The following is a 22,299-nucleotide window of genomic DNA, read 5'->3' as shown; positions in this document are numbered from 1 at the left end:
GGCATGCACATCTGAGATCAATCACGATATAAATGGGTTCTCTGTTTGGTATTTCACTTTCATAAAGCCAGTGGACTTGCCTGAGACATAAAGAAAAGAATGGAGAAGCAGGAGAGGTATAATGCAATTTGATAAAAGTTTCTCATTCGATCCTGGCTGACTTAAACACTCAAGTGCTACACCCAAAATGTATAAGTAAGGCTGTCTGTTATAAACTTGTAGTCATTCAAATAATAAACAAAAGATGGCCTGTGTTTTTATCAAACTTCTAAATACTCAATCCAACACAGAAGACAACATTGTTTTCATAGGTCGAGCAATACCATGATAAATAAGTGGGAAGGAAAGAAAGCATATAAATCTACATTTCTGTTCATAAACCAACGACAAGCTTATCCATTAATCAATCTGTACCAAAGGCCTCCCTGTGTAGTTTTAAAAGACGATCATGTTGCAAACAATGTGAACGTCCACTTTTAAAGCTAAAGGATGCTAGTTAAAAGCCTCGACAGTGTCATGCTTTTCAGCAGTGACAACTTCATTTTTAACCCTCCCGCTGTCCTCGTGTCAAATTGACCCGCAGCTGTGTTCAACCAAGTTCTATTTTATTTTGATACTTTTTGGGATAATTGGTGACAATTTACAATATAAAATGTAAAAATAAAATAGAACTTGGTTGAACACAGCTGCGGGTCAATTTGACCCGAGAACAGCGGGAGGGTTAAAACTATCAAAGTTGACTGAAGTCTCCAATTGAGGCCTGCTGAGGTGACGAACACTCCCGATCTTATCAGGAGGCTTTTGTAAAGCCTTAAAACTGTGAATGACTAACAAGGCGACAGAGTGGATAAATTCTGTTAGTTTATTTATTTTGGTGTTGAATGACTTTATACACCAGCTGGAGCCATTTTGTTAATAAAGCTGTTTGACGCCATCAGATAAGAGTCTAATTTACAACGGGGTTTGACCCTGAGCAGCAGAGAGCTGCTGACACACAAGCACACACACAAATGCAGAAATAGCCGCAAACATTTCTAAAGTAATTTATAATTAAGACTGTGCACACAGACGTAGCAGCACAAAATATTATTATTGCATAAGTGAAACATCCACCGACAAACACTCACACCTCATATCTTATTCTCAAACAGGACCGTAAATACCAGCCGTCCAGCGAGCGCTGACCACACAGAGAGCTCCAGATCACTGACATACCAAACAAACCGATGAGGCATAAAATGCTCTCAACTGTCTCTTCAATTGACAGCCACCCAGATAGCAGCCAATCACTGTCAACAACCGTCTGTCTGAGGAAGACCTGTGTGACCACTGGGTGCTAAAAATACAAACTCGTATCCGTATAGGATATACCCTCATAAATCTGAAGGGCCCGGACGCCAGGACTCGCTGCACTCTGCTCTCAAAGTACACTCCATTCAAGAGCTCAACGTGTGCTTATCAGTCACCCAACACACTGTACATCACCTACAACCCAACTAACATCAATCCATCTGATCAGTCACATATTTTTTATTTTTTTTTATTCACTTTATTAATCCCCGAGGGGAAATTTCTTCACTACAGCAGGGGGGCTCTCAGGGGGGAGCTGCTGCAGCAGGCTGCCACTAGCGCGGCGCCAGGTAACCTGACCTGAGGTGCATGTTTTTGGATGATGGGAGGAAGCCGGAGAACCCGGAGAGAACCCACACAAGCACAGGGAGAACATGCAAACTCCGCACAGAAAGGCCCAGGACCGGATTCGAACCCGGAACCTTTTTGCTGTGAGGTGACAGTGCTAACCACTGCACCACCAACATCTGTCAGCCTTGCTGTCCACCTGCCCAGTCTCCACACACAAAACGTTCTCAATCGAGCTGTTGAGAAATTCTGTTTTCTCTCCAGTCTCCTGCTTGACCACACATGTTGAGCCTGCAGCTTCGTTGATGGTGACATGATCATATCATGAGTCAGCATGCAGTGAGCGATGCATCTTTGACAATGGAAAAACATCACAGAATGAGAGATCTACTGTTCAGTGGATCCAGCAGACAGACAAAACTCTAATAATTACATGTGATTTAACGTAGCATATATGATGCTGACGTCATCAGAGTCGGCTTCAACTGCTTCCTTCATGTGCAACTGGGTGTTTTAAGAGGAGAACTGTTTGTGAAAATCTTTTATTTGTGCTGACACCAACATTTGGAGGTGCTGGCCCAGCTGTTGTTTAGCAGAGCTGCCAGACTATGATCAGGAAATGGAAGTTCAAACACTTTTGGTCTTCCTGTGGTCATACAGTCCTGTGTGGTACCATACCAAAATAACCCCAACAACATAGCAACAGGAGTCAAGAGCAGGTCTGTGTCTATGAAGTTGTAAAGTACAGTGACAATGATAGCATGCTGCTTACCAAACTCACCATTTCTGTTTGACCTGTTAAAATGCAAACGTTCTCTTGTTGGAAGCATAAACTGTAAATCAAAATGGACGTGGTCTCTCAGTCTGAAAAGTGATGCCAACGCAGAAGTCCCTTAAAGTGCAATGCCAATGAGGCTGGCTCCAATAGTCTCCCATTCAAAAAGTGTCCACCTTACTATTGAAATACTACATCAATAGATTTGTTCCACAAGTCATGATGGTGCATTAGTTAAATCTACTCTATCTGATCAGTGTTCTGGTGTCTCGTAATTAATTAGATATTAGACCTCAAAGAGAGGTATGTTTGGTGACTTGCATGGTTTGATTGACATGCCTGAGATGAAGTCAGGTTTTCAGTATAGGTGTGCGGGTATAGTGCCCTCGGGTTCTCAGTCAGACCCACCCCTTGCTCCTCCCCAGCTCGTCCAAATATGGTCACTTCTGGCATGAAATAAAAAAGAATATGGCGACGGCCAAAATGCCACACTGGAGGCTTCAAAACAGCAGTTCACAAACCTATGGGTAACATCAAGGTGGGTTTCCACCTGGATAGCAGTAAACACAAAGTACAGATGAGGCTGATTCATTGTCATTAGTGTACATTTAAATTCAGGCACAAATCTGGACTGAAATTGTGATCTGACGATGGTACGTGATGAGAAAGTTAAATAATCAACAAAGTTATTAGAAACAATCCTGAGGGGAAATGACTATGTCCCAAATGTCATGGCAATCCAAGCAATAGTTGTCTGAACATTTTACTCTGAACCAAAAATGTCTACTTTTGGGCAGCACTAATCAGGGATCACAGAAGTTTTTGGTCAACCTGGATATCGTTATCAAATGTCATGGCAGTCAGTCCGATAGCCAACAGGAGATTTTGATTAAAACATCAAAAATGCCAACCACAAAGTGGCACTGGAGGAAAAGTAAGCTTCCTAAAGTCAGTGGAAATTCCTACTTTCAAAAGTTAATGACTGTTATTCAAACAATTTATTTACACAAGTTCATAAATTTTTGTTTATCCGCAAAAATAACTAAAGAGAAACCAACAATACAGACACTCTTTTGTGAAAATACAACCATTATTTACAGAAAATGAAGAGACCAAATGTAAAATACAGGATATGACCAGAGGACCACACTTCAAAAGAAGATCCCATCAACTGCAGACACCTTGCCTTCACTCGGCTTGAAGCACGCTCCACACAGACGAGGTTAAACGCTCCCCTGTCTCCTGTAGAAAGACTTTATGAGCTGTAGCAGAGCCCAGCAGAGGTGTGGCAGTGCAGAACAAGTGTCTGACCCCCAACCTGCAGCGCTCCAGCCGACTGGAGTTGCACAAGTCACACAGAGCCAGCGAGGGCCAACTTGGGCCACTGAGAGCCATGGAAGGAAGGGGGGTGGCAGCAGGGTCCATCAAGGTCCAGGAAGTTGAGGCCAAACGAAGACATCAATCTGTCATCTCCCTCACGTCTTCACATCCATTTGTCTTAACTGTCCTCCAACTGGAATTCCTGTATTCAAGACCCCTTGACAGCGACAAGTGCCCTAACAAGTGTGTCTCTATATATCTAGTAGGTTAAGGGTTGAACCTGATCTTTGACCCTCTGGTATGAGAGGTACAAGAATCACTGTCTTTCTTTCTCTATCTTTCAATCACATCTTTCATAAAAATTAATTTTGGTTTCTCTTACATTTGGCACTGTCAAAGAAATTGCTTGCACTTGTTTCAAAGATGTGTTGCGTGAAGTTAGCAACGACGTCATCAAAGTTTAATTCAACAACACTAAGAGTTGACAGCCACGACAGCAGCTCTGATAGGCTGCGCTTTCTTTTTTGACCGAGGTCCTGTTGAAATTAAAAATCTCTTTTTCCAATATCAATCCAAGCATTGATATCCAAAGAGTCTATATTCTGGTCTTTCAAAAGGGATTTAAAAGTTTTAAGAGAAATCAAATCACAGCGTTTTAAAACTCAATTATATATTCTAGTTTAATGTTGCAGGGTACCTAAACTAGGAGCTTAATGCAAACGTCCTTATGCACCTCACAATGACAATGTCAACATAGCGATTTCAGCAGGGATAATGTGGGTGGCACACGCTTGAGAACTTCAGGGAGAGCTCTGTAATGGAAAAAAAAAATGCACTACCTAGTTCTGCAGGTGCCAGGTATAATGGAAAAAAAACAACAACAAAAAAACAATTGGATACAAGTCATACAGGAGAAGTAATATAAAATACAGAGGAACAAGGACGTGACGGTTTCAAATCTGAAAAGGTGGAGATGCAGAACTAAACACAGCGAGTGCTGACAGACTAAAGAGGCAAAGATGAGCCCAACAGCTGATAGGAAGAAAAACACACACTAGAGGCAGAGGTGAAACAAAAAAGATTTGATTCATTTAAAAAATAAAACAGGAAACCCACCAAACTAAAAAGTCAGAATCAGATCAGAATCTTAATGTGATATTCTAAATCTGATAAAGTAGGAGTTATGTCTGCATGAACACTAACATTATGAATAAAATGCCCTGTTATGGAGGGAAGTTAGCTTGCTGCAATTTTCAGTTAGTTTTTTTTCCTCACGATAACTTTGTATAAATTATAATTAAATAAAATCTTTGGGTGGTTCTAATCAGTTAGTGAAAACTGAATTACATTGAAACAAAGAAACTTTACCGTGGTAACTGTAAACTGTTGTGTTATGTTCTTCATTGTTTATCTTCTTCTACAACATGATTAGACAAGCTACTGTAGAAAAGCAACCAGAAAATATCCTATTATTTCTGATGGCTGTCTCCACTGGTGACGTGACCCCAACGTTGCAGGTTTGTGACGAGTCTCAGCTGGAGCTGAACACCGAGCATGGCTAAAAATGTCATTAGAAAAGCAACACGCATGTCACACGAGTTAAAACTCTGTGGTAAAGGCCGCATCTTTCTTCAGCAAACATTCATCAAATCTGTTTCTGTATGTCCTCTGAGTGGAGGCAGGCTCTGCTGTCATGAACCCATAACCATCTGCAGTGGGTAATGATGGGGAACACCCTGTGAGTTTGCAGCTGGGGCTTGTCGTGACAGTGATGGGTTGGAGGTATCTCCACCAGTCTGTGCCAGGCAGGCTGTATATCAGAGCACTCATCCCCCTTTTAACAAGTCTGCCTGTTCACCACAGCAGGGAATGCATAAAGCAGATGCAGCTGTCAGGAGGAAAGAAGTGAGGAGCGGCCTGGGCTGGGAAGGTTGAGGCTGAGATCTCAGCATCGCGCTGGGTCGGTCTCATTCTGTCATCTTCATTAGGAGAGAACAATACGTCAAAATCCAGGCTGAAATCAGGTCAGGTCAACACTGTAATGCTTATCAGCAAGCATTACTCTGAATAGAGCCTGAATTAAAACAGTTCACAGCCCATCAAACGTCCACATCAATAGGAGTTAAACTGCAGCCTTCATCACTGGATTTCCTGTCATTTCATCACTGCCTCCCACCTAACTGCGTTGAGCAGTAGGAAGTATTGTGCAAACACACTGCTGTGTCTATAATAGTCTGGGCAAGATTGATTTTTACCCTCAGCTGTGCCCACCACCACCAGTGTGTGGTCAGTGATCGCCCTTAAAAAAAAATACACACACCCTTCTCAAGTGCACTTCCCCGGTATAAGTCACAGCTGAATGGGAGTCTCACCATAAAGGGATTTTTCTTTCTCCGTTCATCTGAAATGAGTGACCGCATTCAAGTGTTTCAGTGGCTCAGAGCTGGTTTTTCTAACGTGCACATGTGGATCATGCTCAATGTTCTTAAAACACAGAGTGATCGAAAGAAAATGATCGAAGGGTGTCAGGCTACTAAATGTACTGGACATCACTTTCAAAAATCATGCTTAAACATATTTTCACTAAAACGATGCAGTGCTTTGATTTTTAATTTATATGCAATATAGGATATAACGCAATGAAAATGAATTTTAATGTAAATGAAATTATACACAATAAGACTTACAGACGAGGCAAAAATACACATACTGTCACGTAATGGAATAAAAAAGTATTTACAACATAAGTTTAAGGCTGATTAGTTATTTTTCTGATTTGCCAGATGCAGGGGTAAGGGCAGGTGGGCTGCTGCTCTCAACACAATGATACGTTTTGATAATACATGCATTATATATACCTGCTTTATCCTGAACAGGATCACGGGGCTAAAGTCAAAGTTCGCCCAAAGCTTACTTTGGGCGAAAGTGGAGTGCAATCTGGACAGGTCCCCAGTCCATCACAGAACAATGCACGCTCACATTCACACCTATTGCTACACTTACGGGCAATTAAGAGTCATCAATTAACCTTGGAGGGCGGGAGGAAGCTGGAAAACCCAGAGGGAACCCACGCAGGCACAGGGAGAACATGCAAACTCCACACGGAAAGGCTGCGGTCGAAGTTCAAACCCAGAACCCTCTTTCTGTGAGGCCACAGTGCTAAAACAGAGCCACCCTAAAAGTGAGGGAAAAGTGTTTGAAATTCTATGAGCTCTCAGTAACTCACCCATACATTATAATAAAGTACAGCTTTGAAGCTACTGTGATGGTTTTGTCCAACACTCTGAACCGGGCCCTACAGATCCCTCAGAATAGATTTTGTTCTTCTTGTATGTACATATATCTCAAAGTCAGCCGAGTGTCCTGAGCAGTGAGCAATTGTTAAAGTTGACACTCCTACAGCTAGGGTTGTCGACGCTCTGGGAGTAAGCACAGGCATTGTAACATGATGAAAGAACATTGGGAAGCTTTTGTACTGTGCGTGAGCAAACTGAGCACCAACATAGACAAAATAAAACAAAAAAAGAGTGTTAGCTTGAAATCTTAACTGTATTTTCCAAATGTTTTGTGTGCTTTAAACATGCTGATGGACTCTGACCACTAAGCCTATGGTTGCTTTCTGAGAATAACAAAGTTACACAGAATAAGAAGTCAAGTGTCAATATAGCAGGCAGTTTCAATGCAGGCAGATGAAATCCCACAAAACTTTAAAGCACTCGTCTAAACTGACCTTGGCTTGTTAAAGAGATGCACGTCTACCACGTTTTGCAACAAACCAATTTGAGGGTGCCACTGCTTAAGATCCGGAAACATGAAAGAGGACTGCACGGTCACCAGAAGACAAAGGTCAAATAGGGAGATGTAGGTTGTTATAGATGAACCATGAAAGGTTTTAGGGAGAAGTACCAGGAACCACACAAACTGTGGGCTATGTAGCAGGAGGCAGTGTTTCCTCTACAGTGCGTCAAATGCAGTGCATTAGTGCAGAAAAAAATTTCCCCTCGGGGATTAATAAAGTAAATACCTACCTACCAACACGGCGAACGCACGACTTCTATGGTTTGAATATAAAAAGATGAAATAACAATAATGATTGAGACACATTTCCCTCTCATACAAAAACACAGTCCAAATGTTTTGAATTCATTTTTCCTTGTTATGATTAAGTATAAAAAAAATAAAAAAAAATCAGTTCATTGCCACAGCAGAGAACCACAATGGAACCAGCATGAAAGCCAAAACTCAAATTATCTCCAGACATCACTGCAGAGTACAATAACTCAGACGAAACACCAAAGAGTTGCGAGCTTACTGCTGTAGTGTTTCCATGACCTTTCACCTCTTTCGTTGGTAATACAGAAAGAAGCCCAACACATGTATGTGACACGTGTGTCTGTATGTGGGTAGGTCCAATGGTCAAATTATGCTCATGACATAACATGCTCCATTAGCATGAGGTTAATATTGTATCTTCACACAAAAATTCCCCTGCAGACACGCACTCAGTCACACACACTACAGTTATTTGACTGCTGTAGTTTGTACTCATATTAAGCTCTTTAAGATATATAGAGCCAATAAAATTATGCATATTAGTATTGACTTCGTTACTGTTTTCATTCTGGGCAATAACCACCATAACCACTTTTAGGTAAAAAAAAAGAAAAAAGAAAAGAAACTCTGGCAGACTTAGAAGGAAATGAGACAAAGAGGCTGCCGAGAGCTTAAATTTTAAAAACCAGAGGATGGTGGTACTGCTTTAACAACCAAACTACTAGATCAAACTTGATTTTTCCATGCCAAGTTGTACAAAAACATAATATCCTTTCACTATTTGTCAGGTCAAAAGGAGTAAACAGTCTGGCCTTCCCACGGAGCAACAACTGGAAACAGCAGTTCCAAGTTATGAATGTGTGAAACGTATTGTAAAATACAATCTGGTACAATGACCCAGTTGTAACATTCACTCATGCAGCTTGAATTACAAAGAGACTTCAGTGAACAAGCTCACTCTGCATAGACCACAGGATTCATACGATATCCTGTTGTAACTTTATACTTAAGACCCAGCAGACACAGAGTGGACTGAGCTGTAGTGCTCCTCCTTCATCCACAGAGCAGCTGGTTGGTTCCTGGGCAAACTGAAAGCCACGCAGGCCACATCACAACAGCAGAGCAATTATTCCACATGGTACCTGCCTGCTGCAGCAGCCACAAAAACTACAGCCTGGAGGTGAGCAGCTGACAAGCTAACTTCAGCAAAACTGCATGATGTAATAAAGTTTTAGTTGTGGTGATCCAATATCACTCAAAGTGGGTGTAAAATGTGATCAAACCTACACCTACAAAATGCACCTAGACAATTTGCATCAACCTGTCAGTTTAATGCATTACAATAGTTACCAGTTGATCATTAATATGGCATCATTTAACAAGCCTTTAGTATAGACTGTAGAGTCTATGATAAGAGTGGCTCTGTAACATTTGTACTTAAAGCATGCTGACATTAACATGTAGCTCAAAACACAACCGTGCCAATAACACAATGAAAATGGTTACGTTCTGATGTTTAGCAGGTGTGCAAATTTATCTTATGCCATATGGACACATCTGTAGTGATGTGCCAAGGGTCATTTGGAGTATTGGGTCTTTCAACATCATAGCTCCTCCCTCACCCAGGTGCCCCAGCAGAGGTTGATCAATTCGCTTGGTGTGTCCAGCTTCCTCCGAATCTTCAGTTTTATTCTTTTGAGCCAAAGCCAACTTGAGGTTTTGCTGCACTGGTGGTTTCGATTCTAGCTTTTCTTTTTACCTATCCCCAATACCCAATGTGGCGAGGGCTTCAGCTCCAGGCTCCAGGCTCTTGGCATGAACCCTCTGCATCCAATTTCCATGGGCAAGCATTTGGCGTTCATACTTTATTTCCTTCCACGCAGGCCTCTTCGAGATGTTGTTTTCCTGGTACATGCTCAGGCGGCACGCTTGCACAGTGTACAGTCACAAATTTTGAGCGGCATATGAACGTCCATAGAGAGGTCCGTGTGGACCTTTGCAGACTTGGACAGATGACAAAATGTATGTCACGCAGACCCACATGGATCCTTGCAGACACAAGAATGAAAACATGAATTGCTTGTAATTCATTCTAAACATAGTCTGACTCACCTCATGTAAAATGTTGTCATAAACCTGCCATTGACTTGACTGTGTCAGTCACCAGTGTTCTCACCTTCTGCTATGTGTGTTACTTACTTCAAAAACCCAATCATAACAGGACACAACAACGTCAGAGCAAAAATCTTCACCCTGAAAATGGCAAGTTTTGACAAAGATTTGGATCATGCAGTAAGGCAGGCCTACTTGGTTCTATTCAGCTTTTTGTGGGGATATTGACGTTTTTATGGCAGGGCTCGCCAACCCACGTGCAAATGTTCCTTCAAAAAAAAAGTTCCCCCGACACCATTTCACCCAGTCACCTTCACAGAATCACACAGGCTTAATGTCGCCCAAGATTATTGTGATTTAGAGAAGTACAAAAAAGTAATTTTTTTTGCCCCATAGCAGAATGACATACCGGAGCTGCCAGACCATTCTCCAGCACTGTCACAGCATGGTGAAGATAGCTGGCTATGCAAGACTATACTGAGCACAAAACACACTTGTGGGTGGTGGATGGATGAGGATGATGATGTTGCATGTATTTGGTTATAAACCACTGCATTGTTATAAGGTTTTACAGTTTATCCTTTACGGGTCCTGAGTATATTGACCAGCTTTCATATCAATCCATCATATTTGTCAAAATATTTGTCTTTGAACACAAAAATCAATCCCACTATGATACAAGAGGGAAAAGTCAGAGGACCACGTTCAGGCCAGACGGATTCATCGTCTGTGGATCAAGAATATCTGCACCAAATTTCATGGTAATCCAGATATTTTAGTCAGAATGATGGTGGCTCATAGAGCTGTGGTGTTGGCATTGATAAAAAATATATTAAACCTCTGATAAAGTTGAAGTGTAAAAATTTCATTTGACAGATTTTATAAATTTTGTTTCAGTACATTTTGATCCATCACTTATTACAATATTTTGACAAGGTAAGAAGTATCATGTTAGGTCAAGCAGAGTGCACCAAACCAGCTGACCGTCAGCTGATCCAAACAAGCACCAATGATGACTGACACTTCAAACAATCTGTTTCAGCTGCCAACTCCTCATTCTTCCCCACGGCTCCTTCCTGCTCCATGCTGCTGCTGCTGCTAAAGATGAATGGCTGTGCTGCTTACTCCCTATACCAGAACCAGAACTCCCCTTTTTTTTAACAATACACTTGTAATGACATATCTTGCTTTGAGTGTTATGTATTTTCCATATGTCATGATCTGTATCTGCAGGGTCCTCTTACTTCCTGGAGAGGAGAGCAAAACCTGCAGGGCCAACTGCTAACATACAATAATGTTTAATTCCAATCCTGAGGACAGTTTGGATTAAATTAAATTATCCAGATGTTTTTACATTATATCCTGGCCTGTAGCTGGGGGGATGTCCTGTTCAGATGGCTGGACCAGCTGAGAAAATCTCAGAGGGGAAAGAGATGAGGAAAAAAATCTCCCTTTCCTGAGAAACTGCTCACGAGTTTGAATCTTCAAATAATGAGCTAGAAAAATCTGAGGCTGGAAAATAGATGATTAGCACTTGAAGATCAATAACAATTAGTTTCCATCGTTGATAATAATTCACTTCGACCACGGGTCGTGTGACTCAATGGAAATGTGATCAAGGGCAAAGTCAGAGATCAGAGGGCTTTCTGTCTTGATTAAATCGTAATGTTGCAAAGATTTCTGTGGGATTAAAGTGCATGGGAAACACACAGGGTTAACAGAGTGTAATCAGCATGACCAACTGCAAATGAGCTCTTTCTCCCAACACATTTCTTGGAGCTAAACCTTGATCAAACGAATGTTAAAGTGAATCCAGCACACTGAATACACAGCCAACCATCAGCAGGCCCGCACAGTGACAGTGTCCTGCTCCGTCCCAAGAGGGTAAAAACTTCCTTCAGCACATCCCAAAGGTAGAGCTCACTCTTGTGCTGTGCTGTGCTGCCCTCTGCTGCTCACAGCCATTACTACATCAGATCTACTGTCTTGAGCTTTATATTATGCTCAAACCACAAATTAATTGTCCAACATCTTACTCACCTCCATATCCTCTTTAGAAAATAAGGTCATGCCAAAAATTCAAGTGAAAGTACTGATACACTATGAGGTCATAAAGGACGCAACAACAGTGCAACAATGATAAAAATACAGCTTGATGAAGATCATTCTAGTATTTTAAGGTATGTACATGGTCACATGATACATCATGGATCTTACATGAGAACAATTGTAGGGTGCAGAGAATCTGCCCGTCCCTGTACATCAGTGGAGCAGTGCAGTGGCCAAAAGTAGACATGGTTTTGATAAAGGAAACTAAATCCTTTCCAGGATAGTTTTCTTTTGTGACATTTAAAAAAAACTAAAAACAAAACTGTGGTTTTGGCCTACCGTACACTTTCCCGCCACACAGAGAGAAGTCTCGTTCTGTCCACATGGCGTGCCGTCGATCACTCTGTTGGACTGTTGTACGTAGAACCTGAACCCAATGGCCCGGCAGTGGAGTTCACAATGCTGCTCTTCTGGAACTGAAAGGAGATTTAGGAGCTTGTGATACGTATACATTTCAAAATTTTGAGAATATATTGGTTTCACAATGCACAGTGACAAAAGAAATTAAAAGAGCTTAAAGACAATCACAGACACATGATAGACACATTATGATATCATTGAATCTAAACATGTCATGAGTTAATAGCCTCACACATACTGTCGTCATATATATAAATTTATTGTGCATATTAACATTAAACTAATGACTTAATAATGATGTCAAATATAAGTAACAGCTGTATATGTAGACAACAGTGAACCTGTTTTGTAGCATAATAAAAGTGGAATATTCAAGCACAGACCTTCAATTACTTCACTTCCCAAGAGGAATTAAATCACACACGGTACAGTAAACCATGATGTTAACATGCTAATAATACAATCAAGATGCAGGTCTGCCATTTTACCCTGCGGCTGTATTCTGTTCTCATTTCAGTCTGTCAAAGCACTCAAACAGTATTCCATTAACCTTGGTGGTTGTTTTGAAAACTGCAATGAATGGAAACGGATACTGTGAAGTGTTTTTAAAAAAAAAGAAAAGAAAAAAAGCTCTTTAATACTAATAAAAGATTCTGTTTGATGTCACAAAAATGGCAGTAAGTGGCCACTATGCATTCTGATCCCTGCTCTCCATTTTGTTCATATGCTTTTTCAATTAGATACACAACAAGCCCAAAAGCCAGGCAATTCTTAGACACATGTACAAGAGTGTTTAAGTATTGTTCAAGATGGGTGTCAAATGATCCAGACTCAGCCTCATACATTTATTTAATCTTACATCTGCATTACCCGTCAGTCAGGGCTGCAGCACAAAACTACATGTGTTTGACAGGATATTAATTGTGAGGCTGTTATTACCATTAGCGTTCTCGGACAAATGACAGAGCATCAGGTGTTTTGACTGTTGCCTAGATACCGCAGGTGAGTGAGGTCACCGAGTCTGTATAGTGAGCGCTAAACAGGGAGCTAAGGACAGGAAATATACTGCATACATACTGCAGTCCTCACATCACAGCACATACGGCATCATATAGGTCAAAGGTCAGGCAGCTGAAGACATAACAGACTAAAAATGTAGTTTCCTGTGAAATGTGTGTGACCTTAACATTACATTTACATTTCATTTTGTTTTACACTGAAGTTTTGTTTTTCCTTTTTTTTTTTCTTTAAGCCGTGCCAGCAGTCTGGCTCTAGGGCTGGCAATGTTGGCCTGTTGATCAGTTAATGTGTCAAACATTTTGAACATTCAAGGCGTCCAGAGGATGAAGCCTGTTGACTCTAGTGATCCCTGACTCATACTCCTCCACGATGAGATTGACATTAAATACTGGATGATTGTGAAATTTGGTTCAGACAGTCAATAATTTCACCCTCAGGATGAACCGTTGGCAAACCCTCAGCTTTTCATTAAGTGTGATCATCAGGTCAAATACCTGTAAAAATACTAATATTCCCTTAAGCATCAGCTGTACAATGTATTTAGTATTATTTAGATAATGTTAGCATGTAAAGTATTGCAAACATGCTAGTAGATACAGTAGAAAGATGTTATTACAAGATGCATATAAGATTTTTGCTCATTTCATGGATTCCTGCAAGATTCACCATCACAACAGCTTCTCTTCCTCAGTTCCTCAGGTAAACATTGAATTTAATCCAAAGTTAAAATAATAAATCATTCATATACACACAGGCTGCTGTACATACATACAGTATATACAACGTACCCTCATTAAAAGGTTCCCACTCGTACACTCTGCCCATGAAAGGCTGGTTGTTGTAAGAAGAACACTGGACAGCTCTGATGTGTCTGCTGGATGGAGGACAGGCCTGAAGATGGACCAGAGAAACACAAACACATGCATTCATTTTTACATAAAGTCTTAAAGGTAAATCCTTTAGTAGTTGCCATTCTCTGTAGCCACCGACCGACAGCTAATGTCAAACTTCTCCTGTTTTGTCTGCCCCCTCTCCATTTGTAGCTCCGTCTTTCCGAACAAAAGTAGTTAGGTTCCAGTACTGTGAAGGCTCTCCAGTGAAATCTGACCTCCCTGAAGTCTCTCCATATAACCTTGGTTTAAACAGGCCTCTGGTCTGCTCTACCGTCCTTGATTTCCTGTGGCATCGCACACCAGAGAGACAATATACAGAGCCAGACATTGAATTTACATAACGTATGGCATCGATTCAATGACCTCACATCCAGTAAACAAAGCTCATCCTCACACTTGTGCATTAAACCTGAGGTTTAACTGGATAATAGCTCAGATAATAGCTTCAGCATTGCCAGTAGAGCGTATTTAGAGTCAGTATTTACCAAATGTTGAATTGTAAAATACTCAAAATGTCAGGGAGAGAAAGTATGCCAAGTCGAGTGTGCGACAACCTGTGTGGGTTTTAATTACCGTTTTTCCTTTTCTGGATGTTACAGTATCATTACTTTTACATGAGGATCAGAATTTAACACAATGCCAGCATTGTTTCATTCTGTAGCACACCTTATTCTCTTTGATTGGCGGCCCATGGGAAGAAGCTTACTACATGCAATATGTTTTTATTCCAGGTGTGCATATTGTCCTGAGATTCTGTAACTATACAGACTTTATATATGCAATAATAACTGCTCTTTTTCCACTCAGGGGAAGTGGGAGGGCTGTTTTTAAACAGTTAATATTTCTGTCTAATTACAAACAAAATATATGTTAAGAGTGATCACAGAACATTGTTATTAGCTTAGCAGCAGCATGGGCAGCACAGACATGTGCTTGTTCAATTCCTATGTAATCGGTCTCAGAGACACCCAATGACCAGAGATGATGTGTCCCAGTGTACGGGATAGGGTGTACCTCACACTCAGCTGATGGAGGTTGTTTGCAAATACATCAGGAATTGGAAATGAGACACAAATCCATTTAGACCTTGTGCCCAATCATCTGTTAAGAACCTACAGTACAAATCTATTCCTGAGCTTCACAAACAATTCAACAGCAGAATGTACACTTTGTTTTCTAGTGAGATTTGCAGTGCAGACTTTGCAACAAAAGCCATTTCCGGAAGCTATAAAATAAATGACTGACAGTTCGCTTCTTCACTTAGACATTTAAATATACCCTTCAAATTCCTTCTTTCCTTTACAATACAGTTAAAATACTTAATCAATACAGGTAATGATAAACTTAAATAAATGCTTTCTTCTTATCAAAGCTAATTTGAGCCATAACAAAAGGAAAGATCATTAAGTTTTTATCTTTTATTCTAAAAATTTAGTGGATTTCATGTAAATGTATATTTTCAATCAGCAAAGCTTAAACAATAGAACAAATCGACACTTTGCATGTGATCACATTGAGAATAAGAACTGCTTACATTACTGTTGCAGATCCTGTAGTGAGCGGGCTCCCCCGTGCAGAAAGAAGAAGGCAGTGGGTTGTAAGGTCTCTCTTGATGCTGCTGAGGGCCGGGGGTTTGGCTGCCTGGTTGTAGCCCCTGCTGGACCTCCGCCTGGTTTGCTGAACTAGGCTGGTAAAGCGGTGCCCAGACTTGGTTATTTTGGGGATGCTGTGCCCTGGGGTGCATGTGGGGTCTGCTGTAGCGATGGGGGTGTTTGGAGCGGTCCAGGTTGTTTGACCTGTGGCCGCCGTGGCTTCTAACAGTGGGGTGGTGGGAATTCGCTGCAGCAGAGCGTCTCTGTCTGTGGTGGTGAGGTGTGTCAGAGCCCCGCCCTGTATCCGTCTGCAGGGGAGCAACATAAGGCGCTCTCCCGTAGCCGTACCTCCCTGGGACAATGTGAGGGACCCTCCTGAAAACACAAACATGAGGAGATCAACACTGGCTTTAAATATAGAAAATATCATCTACCTACCTACCTTCCAAAAAACATCCATGGAGTGTAATGCTGAGGGCAACTAGTATATTTGGATTCATTTCTTCTTTATTTACGGACGTTTTAGTTAAATGTCATTTTCTATTGTTGAGGACACCACCATGGCCCTTCATCCGACACTAAAACTTTTGAGAAGCTCCAGGATCCCAGTAGCAGAATTCAGGGAGCTTTTGTTGTTATTTGGCTCCTTAGATTCCAACTCAAACGACCCCCCACTACTCAGCTGTCAGTGCTATTTGTTTAAAGGCAAGCACAACAGGAAGGAGGTCACAAAGCTGCCAAGCACAAGCCGAGCCTTTGACTCTAACTATAAAAGAGCAGCCTTCCACTGGAGGGCAGTCAGATGGCCCACAGTGATGGCTCCAAAGAGTCACTTTTAGACTGTGCTGCTCAGCATGCAGCACAGCCGTGCAGATCTCGGAGGCAAGAGCTGCAATATGTTCTTCACTGATCATTATTATGGTGAAATAAAATGCAAGAGGCAAAGACATGGTATTTTAAACAGATAATTACAAATTAGTTTACACGTTTCTGCTTGGAGGAAGCAAAAAATTAACTACAGATTAAAGGAAAGAAATCAAAGTAGAGTGTTGGTCTTTGTTGATGGTCACTGTGTGACGTTAAACAATCATGGGGTGATCATTTTTGCAGTGACTCAGTCACGAGACATGGCACACTACACTCTGGAGTGTCTTTTTGTTTGGTGTCTTGCCCGAGAGCAAACGTACGAGGTGGAATCAAAAGGTTTAGAGACTGCTCCTGTTGCGCGCAAATGGTGCACAGCACTGTGACATGCACAGAGCACAAAGGAGCCATAACTTTCGTGAGTTAGTACCAAGTTTCTAAGTTTCAACACTTGATCAAAATCAGCAACTGAATTACAAATGCTTTTTTGAGCAGTGGTCCTGGTGCGTCAGTACCTAGACCACTAGAGCAGAGGATGATGCTCCTGACCTAAGTGCCAATTACATCCTGTAGTCTGATCCTCATCAGTGACTCCTTGAGGCCTATATTGAAGTCCCTGTATTCATTATTTTGATCCACTATCAGTTTTTTTCTTTCGTCACTCAGCCGTAACTAAACCCAAAACAGATCTTGGAGAGTTTTGAAATTCCAGTCTTAAATACAGTGATTTGGCACATTGCTAATTCCACCCTCTGGCCAGGATGATACCTGCGTCCACCAGGCCTGGTCTCCTTCTCCGTCCTCAGCTCTCCTCGGCTGCTGCTGTTGGAGGCTCTGAAACCGTCACGGTGCAGTGGAACTGTCGGTCGCAGGGCTGAAATGACATGGCCTGGCTGCTGAGGCTGTATTCCAGCTCCTCTGGAGGGGTATTGCGATGGACTGTACACAGCCAGACAGGGCCTGGTCTGCTCTTGCACCCCTTTTCCGCAGGTCCGTGAGCAGGTTGACCAGGGCCCCCAGGTGCCCCAGGAGCCCCGAATTTCTCCGTGCTCTGCCCTGAACTCCTGCTGCTCTGCCCTTTGAGGAACCTGTATGGAGATGAAACGGCCTCGATTAGCAACATCACAAAGTGCAGAGAAGAGTGAGAGTGCCACAAGACTGATGGAGGCTAAGGACAGATGGAAAGCATCTATCAACAAGACTTTAATCTCTGCAGATCGTGGCCTCGTATAAACGCTCAAGTCAGTGACCTCATCTCATCACCATGACTATCGTACTCTTTTGCCCCCCACCACTGTTCATGAAACAGACCTCTGTTCACACTTATAAAGCCCTGATTTGGCTGATTAGTGGGTGTCTGTTAGTGGCCTATCCCCTATTGGCTACCTGCATTTCTCACTGTTGACTCTATCCCTCTGTGCGACTGTGCCAGCGACGTATTAGCAGTGATCACTGCGCTCTCTGTTTGAGGAACCTGCCAGCAGGAGTCCTGTGCCAAGCCGGCTTTATCCATGGAGCCGCGTGGAAATCCTGCTCTTTAAGGAGCACTTTGTCTCCATTCACAGCAACCTCTCTGGGCAAACACATGGCCGTCATAAAAGCTCAGCTGCCTTTGACTTTTAGCGGATGGAAAGAGAATACAGAAGCAGTGGAGAGAGTTGGCAGGGAGCTCCTCTGCTGTCAATCAGTCTGTGCAGCTATTCAGAGAGACCACGGACCCCCCCACCCCACCTCTTCTACTGCTCCAGCTTTTGAAACTCAACGCCACTGTCATCTCCGGGTCAGCCACAGGTCACACAGCTGGACCTCCAGCGGAAACACGTGGAGCCGCCTCACAATGACCCCCTACTGACTGACAGGATTGTTGATGTGTCAGTCAGCTTGGTCCACTTGAAGTTCCTTCAGGGTGACTCCTCGTGTGGCTGCAGGGTTCAGGAGGTGCTTGGCTGACAGCTGACATCAGCCCTCTACAGTCTCCGTTTTACTGCCATGAACAGACGTTTTCACTCTCTCTCGCTACAAGTTCACAGATTACCACCCTAATCAGGTTCTCCCTGGCAAGACTCTCGTTTGTTCTTCAGGGTGGCATTTGGCTGTGCTGACAAGACATAATCATGCATGCCATCTTTGGAGATAAGCATTCCACTCACCTGTGCCAACCCAACAATTAGACTGACAGATAAAACAAAAAGGAAAACTCCTGGAAATATGGGATTGATGGTCTGCCATCATGAGAGTGAGGATATCAAACAGGTCACATGTAAGAACACAGATGTATTTCTCAGTAACAGCACCATCTGCTGCTCACCTTCCTGTGGTCTGCAGTGTGCTGGCTGTCCAGGGGGTCTGGATGAAGCAGCAGCAGCAGCAAAACTCTGCAGGCAACAGACCCAAAGTGATTACTGTTCACACAAGTACTTTTCCTCAAATGGCTTATAAATTTGAATCTACAGATGCATTTCAAATAGTGCTATTATTGAACTGGATTATCAGAGAATGAGACAGCCACACACAACAGAATGGGAACGCAGACATTCAGCTGCATTTCAATACAGATCAAAGCAGAAACTATTAAATTACCTGATAATCCAGAAACAGTCTCCTTGCATAGTTCCTGTTTTCTTGGAACTGGACACTTAAATGTAAAGAGAGAAGTTTACTTTAGCAGACACCTGAGTGGTGGTGACATTTTCAACACAGCAGCATGTGTGGCCACGGTCCAGAGGCTCCATGGGAATAGACTGTGTCGGATCACTACCCATCGACAGAAAATAGTCAACTATATACTCTGATGTACTCAGGGTGACAAACAGTGATTGTATAAAAATGGAAATTATTTTACTTTATTAGTAGCAGCATCTGTCACAAATCCAAATGTCTAAATCCTGACTATTTTCTTCATTTGTCTTCTGGGGGAAAAAAAAAAAAAAAAAGGCTTCTCCTTACTTGACCATGTGAGTTGACCTCTGACCTTCCAGGCTCCTAATGAAGGAGCCCCCCTGCTGAAAAACTGCAACCCCTTGGACAGCAGGTCTGAGGTTCAGTGAGGACTTTCACCCCTCACCATAACTCAGCCCTACTCTGCACCTTGTCTAAATTAAGTTCAGTGAACCAAACAAGTTGGTCAAAAGGTCCTGCAGACTTCTAATAATAAATCTCTACAAAAATCGAATCTTTTAGCATGTAAATATTAGTATTACTGTCATTATTAAAGCAAAAATAATGAACAATAATAACCCATATATCATTATGACAGCGTACCTGTAGGTTATTGATGCGGGGGAGGTGAAGTATTCGCTACTTCACTGTACTTTCTGACCAGTGTGTCCTATTCAAGCGCAGGTATCCTCGTGGCTGAAACATTAATCCAGGTAGAAATGCAGGGTTTCCCTCCAGAAACTTGATTCAACTCGAGTCATGGATATCAGTTAATCCTTACTCAGAGTTGAAAATCAAACCCAGGCAAAATGCAAAACTCCGGTCCCTGGTCATCGCCGTGAGTCCGGCGTAGCTGCTTTTACGCACAAAGACACCGAATGACAGAAAGCTGGAAGACGCCGCGGCAGACAGAAAACAACCTCTGCTGCGCCCCCTGCCGCGACTACTACTTTGTCTTGGCGTGTGCGGTAGTGTCATATATATATATAAAGAGGAGAGTCTCCTCCTCTCCCCACTCCGTGAGTGCCTTGGCGCGCTTCAGAGAGAGCATTAGTTTTTAAATGCTCAGCCCCAGTGTCTCTCTCCCTTACGCTCCTCGCTCACAGTGACATCCGAGGTAAACGATCTCATTTATCTGATGAAGTGAAGCCAAAACTCAAAGCTGCTCGGCTCCACTGATAGTGGGCACAAAACTGTAGTCATGAAACAGAAATCCTGATATGACCTCAACGAACTGCAATCAGCTTCTCCGCTGTTTAACTTTATACGACAAAAGAAATCGGTATACTTTTTTTTCTTTTTCTGTTGCGTTTGATTCATTGCTGTTAAAATTAAAGGGCCAGTTCACCCAAATGATAACGTACAGTACATATACGGCCCCCATTCTTCCTACTCGATACAACTATCTCGCCACAGTATCCATGAGCCTCTAAATATAAGCTGATAAAGTGGGTTACTGATCATTTTATAATCCAAAAGTGCATTGAAGAAAATCATTCTTGAAAGCACCAACTTTCTTCGACTGAGCTAAAAACAGCTGTATTGTTTTCTTATCCACCAAACAGATGGAAGAACATTTACAGTGCTCTATCATAGTCTACTACCAAGAACCACTGCAGCAATTAGTAAATTCCAATTAACCCATAGTTCAATTAACGATCAATTCTGATGCCAGGCAGACAGAGTTCATCAAGAGGAATCTTGACACTTGGATTCTCACACGACTTACCGTCCAAAAGCAAATAAACAAAACTGTAAAACTTAAAGTGTTTTAAGCCTGATGAAAAAGGACAAAAGTTTCCTAATTTATGAGGGAGGTCAAAACGTTTTTTACACTTCTGTACATGTATACAGCCTAGTGGTGAAGCTACATTTTTGCTTTGGGCTAAAATTACTCACATTGTATGCTTTATACGTCAAAGCTCAGTTTAATGATCTTTCTGGCCTGTTTGTTTGTGAAAGAACAAAACAGAGCTATGCATAGTTCAGTGGTTCATATCAAAGCAGCTCATTATAGCCATTGTCTGTAAACATGCTAGAAGGACAAGACCTTCATTATACTGCAGGCAGCCGCGTCTGCAAATATTGTGACATCTATTTAAACAAGTCTAAACAAACATGTCTGTACCGACAGATCCATCAAGTGATCCGTGTACTGCTGCACTGCACTGTATTGTATGTATACAGTATGTGTGCGGACAGCAAGGGAGCTGGTGCTGGTGTTGCCCCCGCTGACCTTCGTCACTGGTGCGTAGATGTTGATACTGCTCAGGAATTTGCCTTTAACCCCAATGTTTCCAAACCTTTCACAGGCAAACAGGCCTCCAATTAAGGCCTCTGTAATGAACTACTGTTCCGGATGACCAATTGATGGCCTCATTGGCCGAGATTTAGAGGGCAGTCACTGTTGACTGACGCAGGATGAAAAGGCACCATGACTTGCCTCTGCACATAAACTGCACTGGAAGTAATATCCACCTTACAGTTACATAATAGCACGATAAGATATAGGACTGTACTGTGCTAATTTTCCTTATGTTTATATATAATATAGTATACATTTGTCAAAATAAAAAAAAGTTAAAGTTGTAATGTAACTAAATTGCAGTGAAGGTTTATTTGATTAAAAGTTAATAGTAATGGTAACTGATGTATTAAATGTTGTTGACTCCCTAACCAGTGAAATCACAGTCTCAGATGATTATTGTTTGTAGCGAGTGGCTCACAATAAACAATACACTTGGTTCATTCCAGGAGAGACTAATAATTGGTCCTGTGAGGTAGAACGAGTTGGCAGCCATGTCTACAGATGGAACGAAAGTCAATGAGAGGGTCGAGCCCATCAACACTGCAGCCTCCAAACCGGTGCTTAGCTTTATTGCTTCTCATTCACCCAAACACAGAT

The 22,299-nt window shown here is 42.1% G+C and overlaps 1 protein-coding gene across 1 annotated transcript in view; it reads right to left on the bottom strand.

Moving 5' to 3' along the window:
* LOC138213174 (thrombospondin type-1 domain-containing protein 4-like) overlaps positions 1-20,313 on the bottom strand; it is a 44,277-nt gene extending 23,964 nt beyond the window's left edge. The window contains exons 1-7 of the mRNA XM_069174097.1: positions 19,998-20,313; positions 19,317-19,371; positions 19,045-19,111; positions 17,505-17,824; positions 15,815-16,247; positions 14,176-14,278; positions 12,287-12,423 (exon numbers count right to left, since the gene is read on the bottom strand). Coding sequence (XP_069030198.1) covers positions 12,287-12,423; positions 14,176-14,278; positions 15,815-16,247; positions 17,505-17,824; positions 19,045-19,111; positions 19,317-19,345 — 1,089 coding nt within the window. The 5' untranslated portion in view covers positions 19,346-19,371; positions 19,998-20,313. The remainder of the gene's footprint in view (positions 1-12,286; positions 12,424-14,175; positions 14,279-15,814; positions 16,248-17,504; positions 17,825-19,044; positions 19,112-19,316; positions 19,372-19,997) is intronic.
* Positions 20,314-22,299: the final 1,986 nt, after the last annotated feature.

Source organism: Embiotoca jacksoni, unplaced genomic scaffold (genome assembly GCF_022577435.1).
Source record: "Embiotoca jacksoni isolate LCO1_2020_lvr unplaced genomic scaffold, fEmbJac1.0.p SCAF_6, whole genome shotgun sequence".
Classification (NCBI taxonomy): domain Eukaryota; kingdom Metazoa; phylum Chordata; class Actinopteri; family Embiotocidae; genus Embiotoca; species Embiotoca jacksoni.
The sequence above is the reverse complement of the archived record's forward strand: the minus strand, read 5'-3'. Positions and strand labels throughout refer to the sequence as shown.